Here is a 19,774-nt window from a genome sequence, read left to right on the forward strand (position 1 = left end):
ACTTCCATACAGTGCCACGCTCCACACGAAATTCTTCAAAAACATCTTTCTGATTTCGATATCAATGTTTGAAGTGAGCAAATTTCTTTTTTTAAGAAAGCTCTTCCTTGCTTATGCTAGTCTGCATTTTATGTCCTTACTTCTGCCATCGTTAGTTACATTACTACCCAAGTAACAATATTCATCTACTTCCTTTAAGACTTAATTTCCTAATCTAATGTTTCCTACATCATCTGCCTTCATTCAACTGCACTCCATTACATATGTTTTGGACTTATTTATTTTCATCTGGTACTCCTTACCCAAGACTTCATCCATACCATTCAGCAACTTCTCGAGATCTTCTGCAGTCTCAGATAAAATAACAATATCGTCGGCAAATCTCAAGGTTTTGATTTCCTCTCCTTGGACTGTGATTCCCTTTCCAAATTTCTCTTTGATTGCCTTTACTGCCTGTTCTATGTAAACATTGAAAAGGAGAGGGGACAAACTGCAGCCTTGCCTCACTCCTTTCTGGATTGCTGCTTCTTTTTCAAAGCCCTCGATTCTTATCACTGCAGACTGATTTTTATACAGATTATAGATAATTCTTCGTTCTCGGTATCTGATCCCTATCATCTTCAAAATCATAAATAGCTTGGTCCAATCAACATTATCGAGTGCCTTTTGCTAGATCTACGAATGCCATGTACGTGGGTTGAACTTCTTGATTTGATCCTCTAAGTCAGGATTGCTTCACATGTTCCTACATTTCTTCTGAAGCCAAATTGATCTTCTCCCAACTCAGCTTCAACTTGTTTTTCCATTCTTCTGTAAATAATACGGGTTAAAATTTTGCAGGCATGAGATACTAAACTAATGGTTCAGTAGTTTTCACACCTGTCAGCACCGGCTTTCTTGGGAATAGGTATAACAACATTCTGCCGAAAATCGGATGGGACTTCTGCTGTCTCATACATCTTGCGCACTAAATGAAATAACCTTGCCATGCTGGTTTCTCCTAAGGCAGTCAGTAATTCAGAGGGAATGTCTTCAATTCCAGGTGCCTTGTTCCTATTTAGGTCACTCACAGCTGTGTCAAACTCTGACCTCAAAATTGGGTCTCCCATCTCATCAGCATCAACAGCCTCTTCATGTTCCAAAGCCAAATTATCTACATCTTTACCCTGATACAACTGTTGGATATGCTCCTGCCATCTTTCTGCTTTGTCTTCTTTCCCTAGAAGTGGCTTTCCATCTGAGCTCTTAATATTCATTCACCTAGATTTCTTTTCTCCAAAGGTTTCCTTGATTTTCCTGTATGCAGCATCTACGTTTCCAAGGACCATACAGCCTTCGACATCCTTGCACTTCTCCTTCAGCCATTCTTCCTTAGCTACCTTGCCCTTTCTATCTACTTGATTCTTTAATTGCCTGTATTCTTTTTGCCCTGTTCATTTCTAGCATTCTTGTATTTTCGTCGTTCATCAATTAGGTCTAGTATCTCCTGAGTTATCCACTGATTCTTAGTTGATCTTTTCTTTCTTCCTAACATTTCTTCAGCAGCCCTACTGACTTCATTTTTCATGACTCTCCACTCTTCCTCTATAGTGTTTCCTTCAGCCTTTTAATTTAGTCCTTGTGCAACATGTTCCTTGAAACAATCCCTCACACTCTTTTCTTTCAACTTGTCTAGATCCCATCTTTTTGCATTCTTTCCTTTCTTCAATTTCTTCAACTTCAGATGGCATTTCATGACCAACAAGTTGTGGTCAGAGTCCACGTCTGCTCCTGGGAAAGTTTTGCAGTCCAACACCTGGTTTCTGAATCTCTGCCTAATCATAATGAAGTCTATTTAATACCTTCCCGTGTCTCCAGGTCTCGTCCACGTATACAGCCGTTGTTTGTGGTGTTTGAACCAAGTATTGGCAAGGACTAAATTATGATCAGTGCAGAATTCAACCAGCCGACTTCCTCTTTCATTCCTTTGTCCCAATCCAAATTCTCCTACTGTACTACCTTCTCTTCCTTGGCCTACCACTGCATTCCAGTCTCCCATCACAATTAGATTCTCGTCACCTTTTACATATTGTATTAAATCATTAAATCTTCTATCTCCTCATATATTCTTTCGATTTCTTCATCATCCACTGAACTAGTAGGCATATAGACCTGCACTATTGTGGTGGGCATTGGTTTGGTGTTTATCTTGACGACAATAATTCTTTCACTATGCTGGTCGTAGTAGCTTACCCGCTGCCCTATTTTCTTATTCATTATTAAACCAACTCCTGCATTTCCCCTGTTTGATTTTGTGTTGATAATTTGATAGTCACCTGACCAAAAATCTTGTTCTTCCTGCCAACGTACTTCACTTATACCAACTACATCTAACTTTAGCCCATCCGTCTCCCTTTTCAGATTCTCTAACCTACCACAACGATTTAGACTTCTAACATTCCACGCTCCGACTCACAGAATGTCAGTATCCATCTTCCTGATGATCGCCCCCTCTCGTGTAGTCCCCACCCGGAGTTCCGAATGGGGGACTAGTTTACCTCCGGAATATTTTACCCGGGAGGAAGCCATCATCAGTACACCATTCATACAGAGAGAGCTGCATGTCCTCGGGAGGTAGTTACGGCTGTAGTTTCCCGTTGCTTTCAGCCGTGTAGCAGTGTCAACACAGCTAAGCCATGTTGAGTATTATTACAAGGCCGTATCAGTCAATCATCTAGACTGCCGCCCTTGCAGCCTTTGCAACCGAAAGGCTGCTACCCCCCCTTTCGATGAACCATTTGTTAGTCTGGTCTCTCAACAGATACCCATCCGATATGGTTGCACCTGCGGCTCGGCTATCTGCATCATTGGGACACGCAAGCCTTCCCACCGCGGCAAGGTCACGTGGGCATAGATATCAGGGATAATTTAATACAAAACACCTATTCAATACTTTCCACAAAGTATTGAAAGTATTGAATAGGTGGTTTTTTTATTAAATTATCTTTGATATCTATGCCTAACGTCATCTTCAATATGGAACAATAATGAGAGTTGTTACTTGTAATAAGGTCACATGGTTCGCAGAGGAGGATTTTGTCTTAGTATATCCCCAGAAATTTTATCAATACCACCTGATTTCCTAGTTTTCAACTTTTGTATCTTATTATAAATGTCATTGTTATTATATGTAAATTTTAATACTTCTTTAGGATTAGTCACCTCCTCTATCTGCACATTATCCTTATAAACTACAATCTTTACACACTGCTGACTGAATACTTCTGCCTTTTGATGATCCTCACATACAGACTCCCCTGTTTCATTAATGATTCCTGCAATGTCCTTCTTGGAACCTCTTTCTGCCTTAAAGTACATACCCTTCCATTTTTCACTAAAATTTGTATGACTGCCCCACGAACCTACTACGCTGGTGTAGCAGGGGAAAAGGTGATACTCCCATGTGGCACGTCCCACGTGGCGGATTGGAGGGTCCTAACCGGCTTGCCGGTAGACTTGAGGGAAGTGAATTATCTCTCGCGGACCAAACACACAACCCCCTGTAAGTGAGAGGCACAGGTGAAGAATACACCCACCCACGGTATGCCTTGCCTGTTTTAAGAGGCGACTACAAGGGATGACTAAGGGATGATCAAATTAGAACCACGATACTACTTGTAATTAGTACCACCAAGCACGGAACACCATGAGTCGTTTTTACTTGGGCGTAGTACCACTATAATACCAATATAGTTGGTCTGTTATTGGACATTATAAATTTTCCAGCTAACTCATTCCTGGTTGCCAGCGTTTCGCCCCAGTGTGCCAAGTCAACAAACTTGACCATATCGGTCCTTAATTGGTCCGTATTGACTCGTAATAGCAATAATGTACAACGGGTGATTGTTTGGTCCACCCTGTCAGTATATTATTATATTTGAATAATTTATACGTACATGTTTCGGGAGCATTAACTCCCTTCGTCAGCGTATTTACATCAAAATCTACCTTACCCAAGTCTCAGGGTACAACGTCTTATCATATTAACATTAAGCATTGTCCTGTATAACCTCAACTCTAGACCAAGTTGGGCTCATCAATTGGTAAATAGCACTCCTATCAAGACTCATGGCTAGTGCATATTGTGGAGGCCACTGCATAGGCTACTTGTAGCCACCGGCAGTGCCAGTGCACTATCAAACACTCATTTTCAAAAACTGGTGCCTGCCTGGCCATCAGATGATAAAGACATTGATTCCCATAGAGTACCTGAAAAATTTGTTCCAAATGATTAAATTTAAAATACCAATATAATTGGTCCATTATTGAACATTATAAATTTTCCAGCTAACTCATTCCTCGTTGCCAGAATTTTGCTCCAGTGTCCAATAATTTATAATGTCCAATAATGGACCACGTCAACTACCCTGACCACTTGACTTGCACATTAATTGACCTTATAATTGCAAATCAACCCCAGAAAGTCATTGAGCACGGACAGATCCCAGCTCCTGGGATTTCAACTCACGACCTACTGTAGGCCTACTTATGTTACTCTATCTGATGACCGAAGTATAAAGCATGCTACGTTTTTTAAGAGACATAAAACGTACTGAATTAGATGACCTATGCAGTGATGCCTATAACTTACCGTGGGATGACATACGTAATCTTCATTACATAGACTCAAAAGTTAACAGATTCAACTCATTAGTGCTAAACTTATATGACAAACATGCTCCTGAGAGGCAGGTAAGATTTGCCCTTCCCCCTGGCTGACGACCGAGATAAGATCTGCTATGGCCAGCCATGACCGTTGGTACAGACAATTTAGGCGAAGCATGACAAAGATGACTTTGAGCAATACAGGAAACTGAGAAACAAAGTTAAACAGCTAATTAGAAACAGTAAATGCCTTTACTTTCAACAGTTAATGGGAAATAATAATTTAAACCAAACGTGGAAGAAGCTACAATCTTTGGGCATAGGCAAAGCCGTAGAAGAGCACATTCCCACCATATCTCTAGATACATTAAATGATTACTTTTCTCAGCCAAAATTCAGACCATTTCCATTACCAGCTAGTCCCACAAACTCCACATGCCGTTCCGAATGCGACCAGTTCTCTTTCTGCACCGTTAGTGCAAATGATGTTAAACGTGTGCTGTACTCTTTCACTTCTGATGCGACAGGTAATGATGGTATCTCTATAAAATAATTAAAATCATCATCGGAGCTGCACTGCCAATACTTACTCACATATTCAGCTACTTCCTGACTAATGGAGTATTCCCAAATGTTTGGAAAGATGCACTAAGGCCAATCCCGAAAAATACTACCTTGGATTGTCCATCAGATTACCACCCCTCGCAAAAACACTCGAACGTCTGATTCATGCTCAAATCACTGTATACCTGACCCAGAATTCCCTCCTTGACCCTTTTCACTCCGGCTTTAAGAAGGACATAGTATAGCAACAACATTACTGCGAGTTACGGACGATATCAGACATGCAATAGACCAACGATATGTGACTGTAGCAACACTACTAGACCTAAGCAGCGCTTTTGACACAGTTAGCCCTGGCTTACTACTGCTGAAACTTCATAGTCTCAACTTTAAAAGGGACATCTGTTGAGTATTTTAGCTCCTACCTCACTGACCATCGGCATTGAGTATCAGTGGGAACATTGTACTCACGATGGCATAACAAGGTGTCCCGCAGGGGTCAGTTTTGGGCCCATTTTTATTTGTTGTTAGAGTGAACAACATAGGGGCGCATTGAAATATAGCAAGTACCACATCAATGCGGATGATCTTCAGATTTATTATCACTCATATCCACAAGGCATAGATGCAGCCATTGACAGCGTAAATTTTGACTTACGATGACTGAATGACTATGCCAAAAACAACAGTTTGTTAATAAATCCTAACAAAACTCAGACTGGAATATTTGGTACCAAAAGAAACCTCAACTTGTTGAAAAGTAGACATGTACCCCAATTATTTTAAATAATACTGTCGTGCCCTATTGTACGTCAGTAAGAAACTTAGGTGTTATAATGACTGAGACACTAACTTGGACTGAACAAGTGACAAATACATGACGTAAAGTGTAGAAACCCCTTTTTCCTCTCAAATGAAACTCTACTACATTTTCAAAACATCTTAAAATACAGCTGGTAAAATCCCTAATCTTTCCATTTCTAGACTACTGCGACACTGTACTTATGGACATATCTCAAGACAGTAACTAGATGCTCGGAGTTTAAACACCTGTATTCGATTTATATTTAACCTGCGATATGATTCTCACATTTCACCTTATTACAGGGAGTTGTCATGGCTTCGTATTCATGAGCATCGCAGTCTCCACCTGTTGTCCCTTCTGCATGGAGTTCTCAACTCAGGTCTATGGAATTCTCTCTCATCAAACTTTAATTACCTCTCCTCCTATCATAACCATGATACACGATCTGGCTCCTGTTTAACAATATCTCTCAGTCACTCCGGGACTTACAACCATTCCTTTGTAGTCACTGCCGCTAGGCTGTGGAATACCCTACCTGCTACCATTAGGGATTTGCGTTCTCATAGGAGATTTAAGATGGATTGCCAAAATCACTTGCTGAATACTTGTAGCTGACTTGTTCGATGTGTGAAGAGTGAATGAGTGCGTGAATGAGCTTATTTTAATAAAAATTGAAATGTATATGCTAGTTATAGGTTTTTACTGTGTTTCCTTTTTTTATTATTACTAGTGTTAGTTTTATACTTATTATGTTCATTTATATTGTTATGCTGTACATTCTATAATTATTTCTTTTATTACTATCTCCATATTTGCCATTAGTACTATATTATTTAAAAAAAGGATTTGTTGTTTAAAAAAATTATATGCCTGTTAATTATTTTAAACGTTGTGGTTAAGTGTAAGAGAGGGCCTCGAGCCCTAACTTCACCACGAATAAAGAGGAATTATTTACTTTACTTACTTACTTACACCTTCTATTTTAGATACCTTGAACATTGAGTAGTATACTGAGAATGTTTTATTTTCCAGGTAAAGATTACCTAATTGAGGCTCTCAAGTACCACCTCTTGAAGGGAGAACAGAAGATTCTATTCAAGACTCCCCGCACTAAACCAAGGCAACCCGTAGGTTTACCTAAGGTACGCATTATTTTACGTCTAGGAAACTTAACATTGTCAATACTAATTGAGAATAACTTTTCTTTTTTTTCTCTCTCTGTCCAATGCAGTAAAGTATTGCTGTTGTAAATTAATTTTGTTCTTCAAAAATTTAATATTATCTGAGAGAAAAATAAAAATATCTTTCTTTCTTAATCTCAGAACTGTGTCAGTCTTGTGGAGAACATTAGGAGATTAACTTGTTCCTCAGCTTTCTATTTATCCTAGTTTATATCTCATTATACGAGGGCTGTCAGGAAAGTAGTGGCAGCGTAGTCCAGACACTCGCAGGAGATCGGGCATGCACAAATAGGATATGGGAGCGGTCAGGTGGCGCTGTTGTCAATATGTAGTGTGCATTTGATGGGCATCCAGTTGAAAGTATTGTTGCTGTATGGCGTTGAAGTGAAGAGTGTGTATTTCACCGCTCTAAAGGATGTTTTCAAAAGGTGATCAATGTTCGTGGATTAAAATCGAGGTTGGCCGTGGCAAAAATGCATTAGAATCTTATTGAGGATTACACAAAGCCTATGGTGAGAATGCATTACCATATAGGACGGTTGCATGATGGGCCAAGGCATTCATGCAGGCGGAATGATACTGCGGATTTGCACTGCACAGGTCGGCCGTCCATTCCTCAAGATCAGATTGACATTGTGAGTGGCCTTGTTTCTGTAGACCATCGATGGACTGTAATACCAATATAATGGTCCGTTATTGGACATTATAAATTTTCCAGCTAACTCATTCTTGGTTGCCTGCGTTTCGCCCTCGTGTGCTAAGTTAGGCTCGTCAGTTGGGACTTAGCACACCACCCAAGACGCAAGGCTTGTGCATACCGTGGAGGCCACTACATAGGCTATTTGAAGCCACCAGCAGTGCCAATGCACTATGAGAGCTATGTCTCATTTCCAAAAATAGATGCCTGCCTGGCCATCAAATGATGCAGATATTGATTCCCATAGGGAACCTAAAATATTTGTCCTGAATGGGTAAATTTATAATACCAATATAATGGTCCGTTATTGGACATTATAAATTTTCCAGCTAACTCATTCTTGGTTGCCTGCGTTTCGCCCTCGTGTGCAGGCATCTATTTTTGGAAATGAGACATAGCTCTCATAGTGCATTGGCACTGCTGGTGGCTTCAAATAGCCTATGCAGTGGCCTCCACGGTATGCACAAGCCTTGCGTCTTGGGTGGTGTGCTAAGTCCCAACTGACGAGCCTAACTTAGCACACGAGGGCGAAACGCAGGCAACCAAGAATGAGTTAGCTGGAAAATTTATAATGTCCAATAACGGACCATTATATTGGTATTATAAATTTACTCATTCAGGACAAATATTTTAGGTTCCCTATGGGAATCAACATCTGCATCATCGATGGACTGTCTGGGAATTATGCGTAGAGGTTGGTCTCAGTTGTCCACCGGTGTGGCACATACTTCATCAGTGTTTTGTATAAATGTAATATTAAGCTTCTTTGTATAGATGTAGATATCATCCCATCTAATGTAGATGGTTGTTTTGTATTGAAAAGGAGGATCATATAAATACTTCTTATTTGTAAAGTGGTACATACTGACGAAATGTCTTAACATGAGGAAAATTTCATCTCGTTGGCTTCCACATCAACTTACAGACTTACAGAAATGTCACCGGTATGCACTGGCTGGCATCCACTTGGACAGATACCAGAATGAAGGGGACACATTTCTGCAATGTATTGTCGCCATTGATAAGATGTGGGCACGAGTGTCATTGAATGAATGGCATTGCCCTGGTTCGCCACCTCCCCAGAAATTTCAACAGGAGCCCAGTTGGGTGAAGCTTATGCTGACTGGCATACGACTATGAGGGTGTTATTCTTATGCATGCTGTGCCTGAGGAACAAAGAGTCAGCAGTGACTACTATTACTGATTTCTGGAGTGACATCTGCATCCGGCTATCCAGTGCAAACGTTCATGTTTATTGCGAGATGATCACCGTATCACATTACATGACCAGGCAAGTTGTCATGTCCGAAACAGTGTCAAGCTGTTATTGCAACGGTGGCATTGGGCGGTCTTGAAACACCCTCTGTTCTCACCAGACATGAATCCTTGTTACTTCGACCTGTTTCCAAAGTTGAAGGAACCCCTCTGAGGCCGCCGATTTCCTGATGTGGCATCTGTACTCCCAGCACTGTTGGCAGCCCTGGAGATGATTTTCTCTAGTCTCATTTTCACACCAAACAAATGCTGGCTAAAGCAAATCCTTTGATGTATTAGTGCAATGTTAAACCACAAGCAAAAAAAATCGTCTTGTTCGTGCTGCAGAAATAACCAGATACTGCCATGATGAGCAACAACCATCTTCTGAAATTTACTACTGAATGCTGCTTCTGTTTTATTAGTCTTTTGGTGCTTGTAGTGTATCTATAAATGTTGTTTTTGGTTTAAAAATCCACCTGTGCAATGCAGGGAAAGGCAGCTAGTTTATAATATTTGGGACATTTGTGTTTATGGACATTCAACTGTGGACATTTTCTAGGTGGGCAAGTTTGTCCCTGTACGTTTTTCTTTGGATGTTCTGCATTAGTCATTTTTTATTTGGTAGAGATTTCAGGGTATGAATATTTTATAGTCGACTTTTAAACCCCAAAATCCAGGTAGATATTCATTCATTTTTTCAAATAAAGTTCTCGAGATTACTCGCGAACATAATTTCATTTGCATCAACAAATATGGGATAGATGGATAGGTTTAGTTTTGCTGTGAGATCTTCAATAACTATGTGTACTGTTGATCAGGTATTGTTGGTGGTTGGTGGGCAGGCTCCCAAGGCCATCCGCAGTGTTGAGTGTTACGACTTCAAAGAGGAGAGGTGGTACCAAGTTGCTGAAATGCCTACACGCCGATGCAGGTACAGAATATTCTAGGTGAAACATTATATTAAATGTATTTATGTATATTAAGTGGTGTTATTGTTGGATATTTGATCCTCAGAGCTGGACTTTGTATGATCGGTGGCCGGGTGTATGCAGTTGGTGGTTTTAATGGATCTTTACGAGTTCGCACTGTGGATGTGTACGATGCAGCCTTGGATCAGTGGTCATCCTGCGCCAGTATGGAAGCTCGACGCTCTACTCTTGGTGTTGCAGTCCTCGGCAATTGTATTTACGCTGTAAGCCGTCCTTTCATTCATTTGTTAAGAAGGAAGCCATACTTTCCAGTGTCTTCTTAGTTAAATGTAACTTAAAAGCTTGTCATTCTGTCAACTATACAAGTTCATTATAACATACCTGTAAAAAAAAACAAAAAAAACAAAACAAAAAAAACCACTACAGCCAAAACTGTGAGGACCGAAAAACACAGTCATAAACAGGGAATGTGCTAAAAATTAAACAATGATTACGCTGTTAAATTTATGGTTAGGTTTGAGCATAAAAATGATTATGATGAAAACAAACAAGTGGGTGCAATTATAATGAAATAAATAAATAATACATTTTAAGAACGCCAACTTAGTAAAACATTGATGAAAAGTATTCTTAGAGATACGAACTATACACGTTGCTTACAATTACGTTTAAAGTTGTTATAGAAATGTCCAACATCTGGGCGATTTACACATGTTTCATGTGTGAATTAGCATCTGCTTTCTCAATAAACTTAAATTTTTCATTATTTTTAAACTGTCTAGCTTTCTTCTTCTACATAACTGAATGTCCTGTGTAAGTATAGTAGGCCTAATTTATGTATGCTGTTACACAATTGACTTATGAACATAAAATTAAGCACCAACACATCAGCTGTATACTTACGTACAGTAGACCTAATTTACGTATGTTGTTACACAATGCACTTACGTAAAATTAAGCACCAACATGTCATGCCAGCTACTGTTGCGCAATCCAAGCACACACACCCATATCAATGACTGACGTGAGATTGATGCTCCCTGCAGCTGTAGGCCAACACGCTAGGCCGTGAAATTAAGTTTTCTGCAAAATCCTCACCCAGGCCAGTCGTCGCTGGCGCATCATGCATACTACGTGGCTGGGAACGCTAATTTACATTTCTTATTTTGGGAATTATGAACGTAGTAATGTGCGATGTAAATGTGCTATCCAGGTTTCTTTAGCATGTATTTAATGGGATATAGACCGGGAGTTTGGAATAATGACATAATAACCAGGGAAACGTTCTAGAGAGGAATGTCATAACCAGTTTTGACGGTATTAAGTTACATTTAAATTACTTTGCATTAATATTTCTATGACCTCCATTTCCTATGTACAGGGTGAGTCAGAAATATATGGCTATACATTTGATTGCATCACGATATAAATTATTATGACTATGGGAAATAAGACCTTACTGTGGGAGAAGTAATTCTTCAAATTGAGGAACAACATCTCCAGTTGGAGTCACCTCAAACTACTCGTTCAGATCCAAGCATAGTTGCCATTGCTCTGGGAAGTTCACGCGGACCAAAATGTGTCTATTTTCCATAGTAAAATTGATATCGTATGAGAACAAAATGTGTCATTTTCACATTCCCTTAAAGCAAATTCACATAGTTCCAACAGCATGTGAGGGTCATCCTTGTTCAGTTTGTGGACAGAAATTAATTTGAACTGAATTGTCTGATACCAAGCAAACATGCACCTTGGCAGATTGATTTTTGTAGACTATCTGTGAACACCTCCACCATCCTTGCCGATGTTGTTGCTTCAATGCTACTGTGATGCCTTCTGGAAATTTTTTCCTTTCTGGATGCATCCTGTTGTTAGCATTCCTTTCCTCCACTTTTGCTCGTCCATGACAGCAATACGGGATCGGTTAATAGCGGACCATTACCGATTAAATTTTTTTACCTAATTAAGTGATCTAAGCCATTATAAAGGATTTTAACACGCACTGTATATTCTAATATGTGATTTTAACATGTGTTATGCATTTTAGAGTGTTTAATATACCTATACTTTTTAAAAATTAGCTAATTTACACGAACTTTAGGCCTAAGAAACAATCTCGCTTTCAACTATCTAGATTGTACCATATAACCAATTTTTAATCTTAAACATGCCTAATTTGAATGTTTGTACATAGTGCTTCTCCACAACTTCTCCATTTGGAAAGGCAATTCACCAATATTTGACTTATGTAAAGGTACCAATGTACAGCTGATGATGACTGTTCAAAAAGTCGAAACTGGTCCAGTAAGTTAATCTTATATAAATAAAATTCATATTGATAAGGTGGAACCTTTTCTTATATATATTACATGTTAACCATCAATACGGAAAATGAAACTAATTAATCAAGACGCATGCAATATCATCGCTGGGGTGCATAAATATCGGTAGCGGAAAAAATCGTGCACGCTTCATCGCTCGTAATAACGGATGCATCAGTGATAGGGCTCTCGCTGTAACCGAAGGACGATACACAATTTAATATAGGAATTTTGAAGGGACAGAAAAAAGTCGTTGTTATAACGGAGTTCTCGTTATATGCTATACTCGCTATAGAGGACTTCTACTGTATCTGTGCCACTGAACACATCTGACAAATTTTGCTTGTATTTACTACGTCCACTGCTACCTTCGCAACCCCATTTTAAAACCATGCAAACTGATTGAGGTTTATAATTAATACTTGTAAACACTTCTTGTCAGATACAGGTTGTTTAACTGTAAGATTTAGCAGTGACTGTGAACCTGCTTCTGCTGGAAAATCTCTGATTTTGATGTTTTCCTTCGATGGTTAACATCTGAACTTTGCTTCTCTAACTGTGTTGTTGGCAGATATGTGTTACTATGCCTCTGTTTAGCGCCCTTGCATATATTGGTATACTGAAATTCAGATAAATTGCTTTCTACAAGAAATGTTCTGGAGAATGTTGGATGGGTAATGGTTAATGTGACTCAAATGCTTTTTGATATCTCAAGATCCTGCGAGGTGTAGTCTCAGTAATATCCTTAATTACTTTTGCAGTGTCCCTTTCACTGCAGGCCTGACATGAGATTCAAGCTGCCACTGTTAATTCTTGTTCTGATTGTTCTTTAATTAAAGTGTCTAACCTTCTGTTTTTTAATCAATCTGCTATCTTTGAAGTTTTCAAGGCCTTCCAACTCTCTAGGTGGATGGAACTGAACTATTTTTCTGAAGATTAAATAGTGCAGCTTTATGCACTCCTTCAGAAATACTGTATGTAAATCTCTTGATAATCAATTGGAATTTTTTTCTTAACAACCTGTCTTTTGTCCTATAACTTTGTTCTTCTCATCACTCTTGAAATTTGTATTTGTAAGCACTTGCTGTCAATTTAAGGTACTGTAAAACATCTTAAGGGCAGTCCTGAATGTTCATCTTAGATAATACACAATTCACTAAGGCTGATGACACAGGGAGCGGTTTTCGCCGAGTCGGCGCATGTTTCTATTGTATCAGATGGGATGAAACAGACGCAGCGGTGCTCGCCGACAGGCGGCAGATTTGCCGACTCGGCCTGTCGTGTAGCTGGCGGTGCAGCGAGCGTTTTGAAGACTTTGTGCGCGCTCTAGCGCCATATATTTATTACATTCAGCTGAATCACGGCTGACTTGATGCTTCGCTCTAGTCGGGCGTGGCTGAATTTACGCGGCGATTGCATCATTGGTAGGTATTCTTGTATTAGATATCGTGAAGTATCTTTGAAATCTTATTTATATATATAAAGCCAGAAGGCTGACTGACTGACATAAATGTTTACCCACTTCGACATGAGCTAGAAACTTGAAATTTGGCAAGGTGATAGCTATTAGCGTGTAACCTACGGAAAAATTCCAAAAATTTTAAATTTTAAATTTTTGCCCCCCTCCCCCCAAACAAAATGGCGGATACCGTGATGCAGTGCCCTAAAAAATTCATATTTGGCAAAGTTCTAGCTCCTAGCCTGTAACCGACGTAGAAATTGCAAAAAGTTAAAATATTTAATATTTCATCCACTAAAGAATTCGAAATATTAAGCCAAATTAAATGACGGTGCAGGCTTTCGTTTCGAGCTCTCTTGTGGCTAAACGGTAATTGTTATCAGTAAACGGACTGCACTTTCGTCAACTAAAATGAAGAGATCTACAACTTTGGTCCTATGACGTTTTGTCGTATCTCGACTCCTTCTACCTTAGATTGAGCTTCATTTTCCCGGTTTTGGTCATTTTTGTTAAATTTCCATAAATCATTTTACTGATACACACACTCATAAGATGGATAGATGAACGAAATTCAGGACGCTCCTTGGCAACGTTATTGGCCATATGTAGACCGACTTTCGTTATTCTAGCTGCCTTGCAAGTATGGGAAAACGGAGGGTACATGTGGAAACACTATTGAAATTTCGGCCTAATTTATGATTCTTAAGCAATTTATGGCGAAACCCGTTGAGATACGGCAAAACCTCAAATAACCAAAATTATAGGTCGTTTCATCGTCAACCTGCCTGCAAAGTTTCAAGACTGTAGCTGTCTGCTATTTTGGCAAAATTATTTTTCAACTGTTGCTAAGCGGACGAAATTTGATATGGATCGAAACGTTCACCCCTTTATATGTTATAAATAGGCGAGATACGAGAGAATGCCCCACACAGTACTGTAGGCGACTAAATGGGACGTCCGATGGTGAAATCCTTACCTCGATACGACTTACCGTTTGGACGCAATGAATTTCCAAATGGAAGTCTGCTCTATTTAGCGTGCACATTGCCCGGCTCAGCCGCAAGGCTGACTCACTGACTGACTGACTGACTGACATTAATGTTTGCCCACTTTCAAGTGAGCTAGGAACTTGAAATTCTGCAATCTGATAGCTATTAGGCTGCAACCCAAGGAAAAATTCAAAAAAGTTGGAATTTTTTATATGTAGCCCCCCTTGCGCCCAATCAAATTATCGGACTAAAATTTCGTGTTAGACCCTTCCAGATGAGAAAGGAACTTGAAATTCGGCAATCTGATAGCTATTAGGCTGGAACCTAAGGAAAATATCCAAAAAGTTGACATTTTTCATAATTAGCCCCCCTTACGCCCAATCAAATTATCGGACTGAAATTTCGTGTTAGACCTTTCCAGAGGAGCTAGGAACTTGAAATTCGGCAATCTGATAGCTATTAGGCTGCAACCCAAGGAAAAATTCCAAAAAGTTGAAATTCTCCATATTACCCCCCTTCCTCCCAATAAACTATCGGACTGAAATTTCGTGTTAGACCCTTCCAGATGAGCTAGGAACTTGAAATTCGGCAGTGTGATAGATATTAGGCTGCAACCCAAGGAAAAATTCCATAAAGTTGATGTTTCTCATATTTAGCCCCCCTTGCGCTCAATCAAAATTTCCGGCTGAAATTTCGTGTTAGACCCTTCTAGATGAGCTAGGAACTTGAAATTCGACGATCTGATAGCTATTAGGCTGCAACCCAAGATAAAATTCCAAAATGTTCAATTTTTTATATTTATCCCCCACAATAAATCAAAATATCGGACTCAAATTTCGTGTTGCACCCCTCCGCCCAATCAAATTATTTGACTCAAATTTCGTGTTACACCCTTATAGCCGGTAATCTGATACCCATTAGACTGTAACCAAAGGAAAAATCCCGGAAGGTTCCATTTTTTTATTTAGCTCCCCCCCCCGCTCAATCGAATTACCGGACTCAAATTTCGTGTTAGACCCTTCCAGCCGGCAATCTGATGCCTATTAGGCTGTAACCAAAAATATAATTCCAAAAAGGTCAAATTTTGAATATTTTGCCCCCTCCACCACCCAATCAATATGTCGGACTGTAATTTCGGGTTAGACCATTCCAGATGAGCTAGGAACTTGAAATTTGGCAATATAGCTATTAGCCTGTAACCTACGGAAAAATACCAAAAAATTGAAATTTTAATTTCAGCACCCATCCTCCCAAACAAAATGGCGGTCGCCATGATGCAGTGCCCTACAAAATTAAAAAAGTAGCAGTGCTCTAGCTCCAGGCCTGTAACCAACGTAGAAGTTGCTAGAAGATCTAATATTTAACATTTCACCCACTAAAAAATTCGAAATCTTCACATTTAATGACGGTGCAGACTTTAGTTTCGAGGTATCTTGTGGCTGAACGGCCTTGTGTGAAAATGGGAAACCACGGAAAACCATCTTAGGATCTGCCGACAGTGGGATTCGAACCCACTACCTTCCGGAGGCAAGCTCACAGCCTCGGGCCTCTAACCACATGGCCAACTTGCCCGGTACAGTGGGATTCAAACCCACAACCTCGCAAATGCAAGCTTACAGCTACGCGACCCTTACCACACGGCCAGTTCACTCGGTTCCGTTTGGAAACCTATAATCTGGAAAATAAAGTTTGCCACTGGGAACACGACCACAACGTTGCATACTTTGACACCATGCCTACGGTTTTGATCATCTCATAACCGAAGCCAGGTCATACATAGAGTTCATTCATAACTTAGTCTTTATTTCCTTGTTCTGAATACCCTCCTGCCATTGAAGACATCAGTTTTTACATATACTTGTTCCATGACATTCCCTTGCTGTTTCTACCATGCACGGAATAGCCTACCTGTATCTTACCCATCCTCTTTTCATATCCTGAATTATACTAGGTAAAATTCTGTGAAGTATTACACATTGTCCCACTGAGTAAAATGCTTCACTGTAACGGGTTATGGGACTAACGGTGGCCACTTAACAGTTGCCCGTGGTTCATGCATCAGCAAAAACGACAAGCAGTCATACAATCTATAACTTACAAGAAACCGCACGGCCAACTTGCCCGGTACAGTAGCATTCAAACCCACATTCTCACAAATGCAAGCTCACAGCTACGCGACCCTCTCATATTTACCCCTGCACCGCCCAATCAAAATCCTCTGCCCCCCTAGCACCAAGCAAAGTGGCGGACGCCATAATGCAGTACCCTACAATATTAAAATTTGGAAAAAAAACTAGCTCCTAACCTGTAAGAGACGTAGAAATTACAAGAAGTTCAAATATTTAACCTTTTACCCACTCAAAAATTCGAAATATAAAGCATAATTTAATGACGGTGCAGACTTTCGTTTCTTTGCTATAAACCTTCAATATACGGTACGAGAAAATATTATAGGACCAAAAATATACGCAAATAAATGGGCCTTCTGGTGGCACAATCCGTTTTTCGTAACGAAGTACCGGTTCCTCACAGTAATTTTCCAAGGGGCCACTTGTAATGTAGAGGAATTGGGGGTTTGGGGGCGCAGCCCCCAACGAGCGAAAGCGAGTTCAATAATATACATGTAAAAGGACATATAGAGTAAGTAGTCTTTTGGAATAAGAATAAGAACAATCCTTTATTTTTCGGTAATTTTAGCTAGCTTCCTCACCTAACGTCACGCTCACTAATGTGTTTTGTCCACTGCCTGCTCGATACGCACCCGATGACTGCTTATAAGCAGTCATTTTAGATGCAGTTCGAGCAGGCAGTGGTTTCGTCACAGTCGGCAAAAACTGCTCTGTGTATCAATCACAGGCGGCGGCCGACGACGCGGCTGCCGACTCGGCAAAAATCGCTCCGTGTGTCATCAGCCTAACTCATTTTCAATCTGTTTCCTATGCCCCAACACATCAAACAGGTCATGTTATGGGTCATGATGGAGCAAGCGCCACTGCAAATAAGTTACTTTTCTAAAAATCTTGCAAGAAAGTGCATGTATTGAGACATTAGTCTTAATATACATGAAGTGTTTTGGGAGTCTTTTGGAGGGCAGTTCTAAGAAATTTCATTTCATAGGCTTGAATCTTACTACAATCCTTTGATGTTAGTGTGCAGATTTCCGGAGAATATGTAAGGATAGGAATGAAATATGACTTGTACAGGATCATTTTCGTTCTTTGTAGGACCTTCTCATCTCATAGTAGGTGTCTAACGATACTGTAAAATTTAGAGCCTTTGGTTATTCTGTTTGTTATTTCTATCTCAGCTCTATTATTACTAGCTATTGATACAACAATAATAATAATAATAATAATAATAATAATAATAATAATAATAATAATAATAATAATAATAATAATAATAATAATAATATTAATAGCTTTACGTCCCACTAACTACTTTTTGATTTTCAGAGATGCCAGGGTGCCAGAATTTAATCCCGCAGGAGTTCTTTTACATGCCAGTAAATCCACGGATATGAGGCTGACGTATTTGAGCACCTTCAGATACCACTGGGCTGTGCCAGAATCAAACTAGTCAAGTTGGGGTCAGAAGGCCAGCACCTTAACCGTTTGAGTCACTCAGCCTGGCTGGTACAAGAATGCAGGCAGGAATGTTCAGATACATTGATATAACTTTGCCTGGGGACATGGTACTGTAAGACTGGTGTAATGCTAAGCTATCCCCTCCGTGGAGTTCCACACATGTTTTGCTGATAAATTTATTCATCCAGTATTTTTTTCCCCATTCATTATGGCCATCTTTAGGCATGATTATGCAAGACACCTGTCCTTCTATCCCTCAGACTTATGATTTTTGCTTTGCACGCCCTCCAAAGTTTCTTAAGTCCTGATTTGTCTTTTCTCGCCTTTCTGCTGAGATGTTTTCTGGCTTGGCAAGTTGTTTTTCTGGTGTATCCCTCATTCTTGAATTTTCTTCATACCTTGAACACTCGCTTCTTTGCATGCCTCCCATAGCCATCTCACAGGGTGAGCATCTTGTGGACCAGTCTCTCCAGGTTTATTTTCTTGAAGCGTTCATAGAAAGCGAATCCCCATTAACTCATAGTAACTTCTTTAGGACCAAAATTTTTCCAAGTAATCTTATTTCTCTTTTATCAATGACTGAATCTGTCATCCTTGTCTGGGTTTGCATCGCATAGACACTCTCTGTTCTGGCCACAAAGAAAATAATGCTTTAAATTGGCTTGAATGGTGATGGACTAGGATTTGTAAGTTCAATTACATAATCTGAAAGCCATTGCCATCCTCTTAACACGTTCTTTTAGAACATCCCTCTTATTCCCATTGGAGATGAGAATTTCTCCCAGGTACTTACCGTATGTTTGCGAATAATCCCTGCATAATTTTTTAAAAATTTTGAGGCACGAAATTGGGGTGTGGGTTTTATTTGCGTCAAGGTTGGCAACACGCTCCTGGCTCAAGTAGTTCATGATGCTGAGTATACAGTTATGTTTTGTGCAACCGTAGATGGAAGAAAACTGTCCCCATATGTCATATTTAAACGGAAAACAATTCTGACTTAATTCTAAACTGACTTTACATTTTTTTAAATACCTTATTTCCCGGCATAATCACCGCCACCACGTAATCGTCGCATCCTTTATTTTCAATACAAAAATCGGACTTTAAACATTTAATCGCATAATCATCGCACGTCCAAATTGTGTTCACCAGTCTGGTTAAAAGGTAAATAGAACTGCAATGTAAGTTGCACATGAATGCACAATTTAAATACATGTATGGTTTATGGGAAATTTGGCAACACTGTCACATTTGCGAGATGTTACAAACGTATAAATAAATAATACCAGTATATGTACGACGCATGGCTTACCGGTAGGCTATCGGCAGTTTGACAACGTG

The 19,774-nt window shown here is 39.7% G+C and overlaps 1 protein-coding gene across 1 annotated transcript in view; it reads left to right on the top strand.

The window, feature by feature from the left end:
* The window catches only part of kel (kelch protein), a 162,303-nt gene that overhangs the window by 94,549 nt on the left and 47,980 nt on the right, over positions 1 to 19,774 (top strand). Inside the window, exons 7-9 of the mRNA XM_067138413.2 lie at positions 7,046 to 7,155; positions 9,967 to 10,079; positions 10,163 to 10,340. Of these exons, the coding sequence (XP_066994514.1) occupies positions 7,046 to 7,155; positions 9,967 to 10,079; positions 10,163 to 10,340 (401 nt within the window). The remainder of the gene's footprint in view (positions 1 to 7,045; positions 7,156 to 9,966; positions 10,080 to 10,162; positions 10,341 to 19,774) is intronic.

The sequence above is a fragment of the Anabrus simplex genome, chromosome 1, assembly GCF_040414725.1.
Source record: "Anabrus simplex isolate iqAnaSimp1 chromosome 1, ASM4041472v1, whole genome shotgun sequence".
Classification (NCBI taxonomy): Eukaryota; Metazoa; Arthropoda; class Insecta; order Orthoptera; family Tettigoniidae; genus Anabrus; species Anabrus simplex.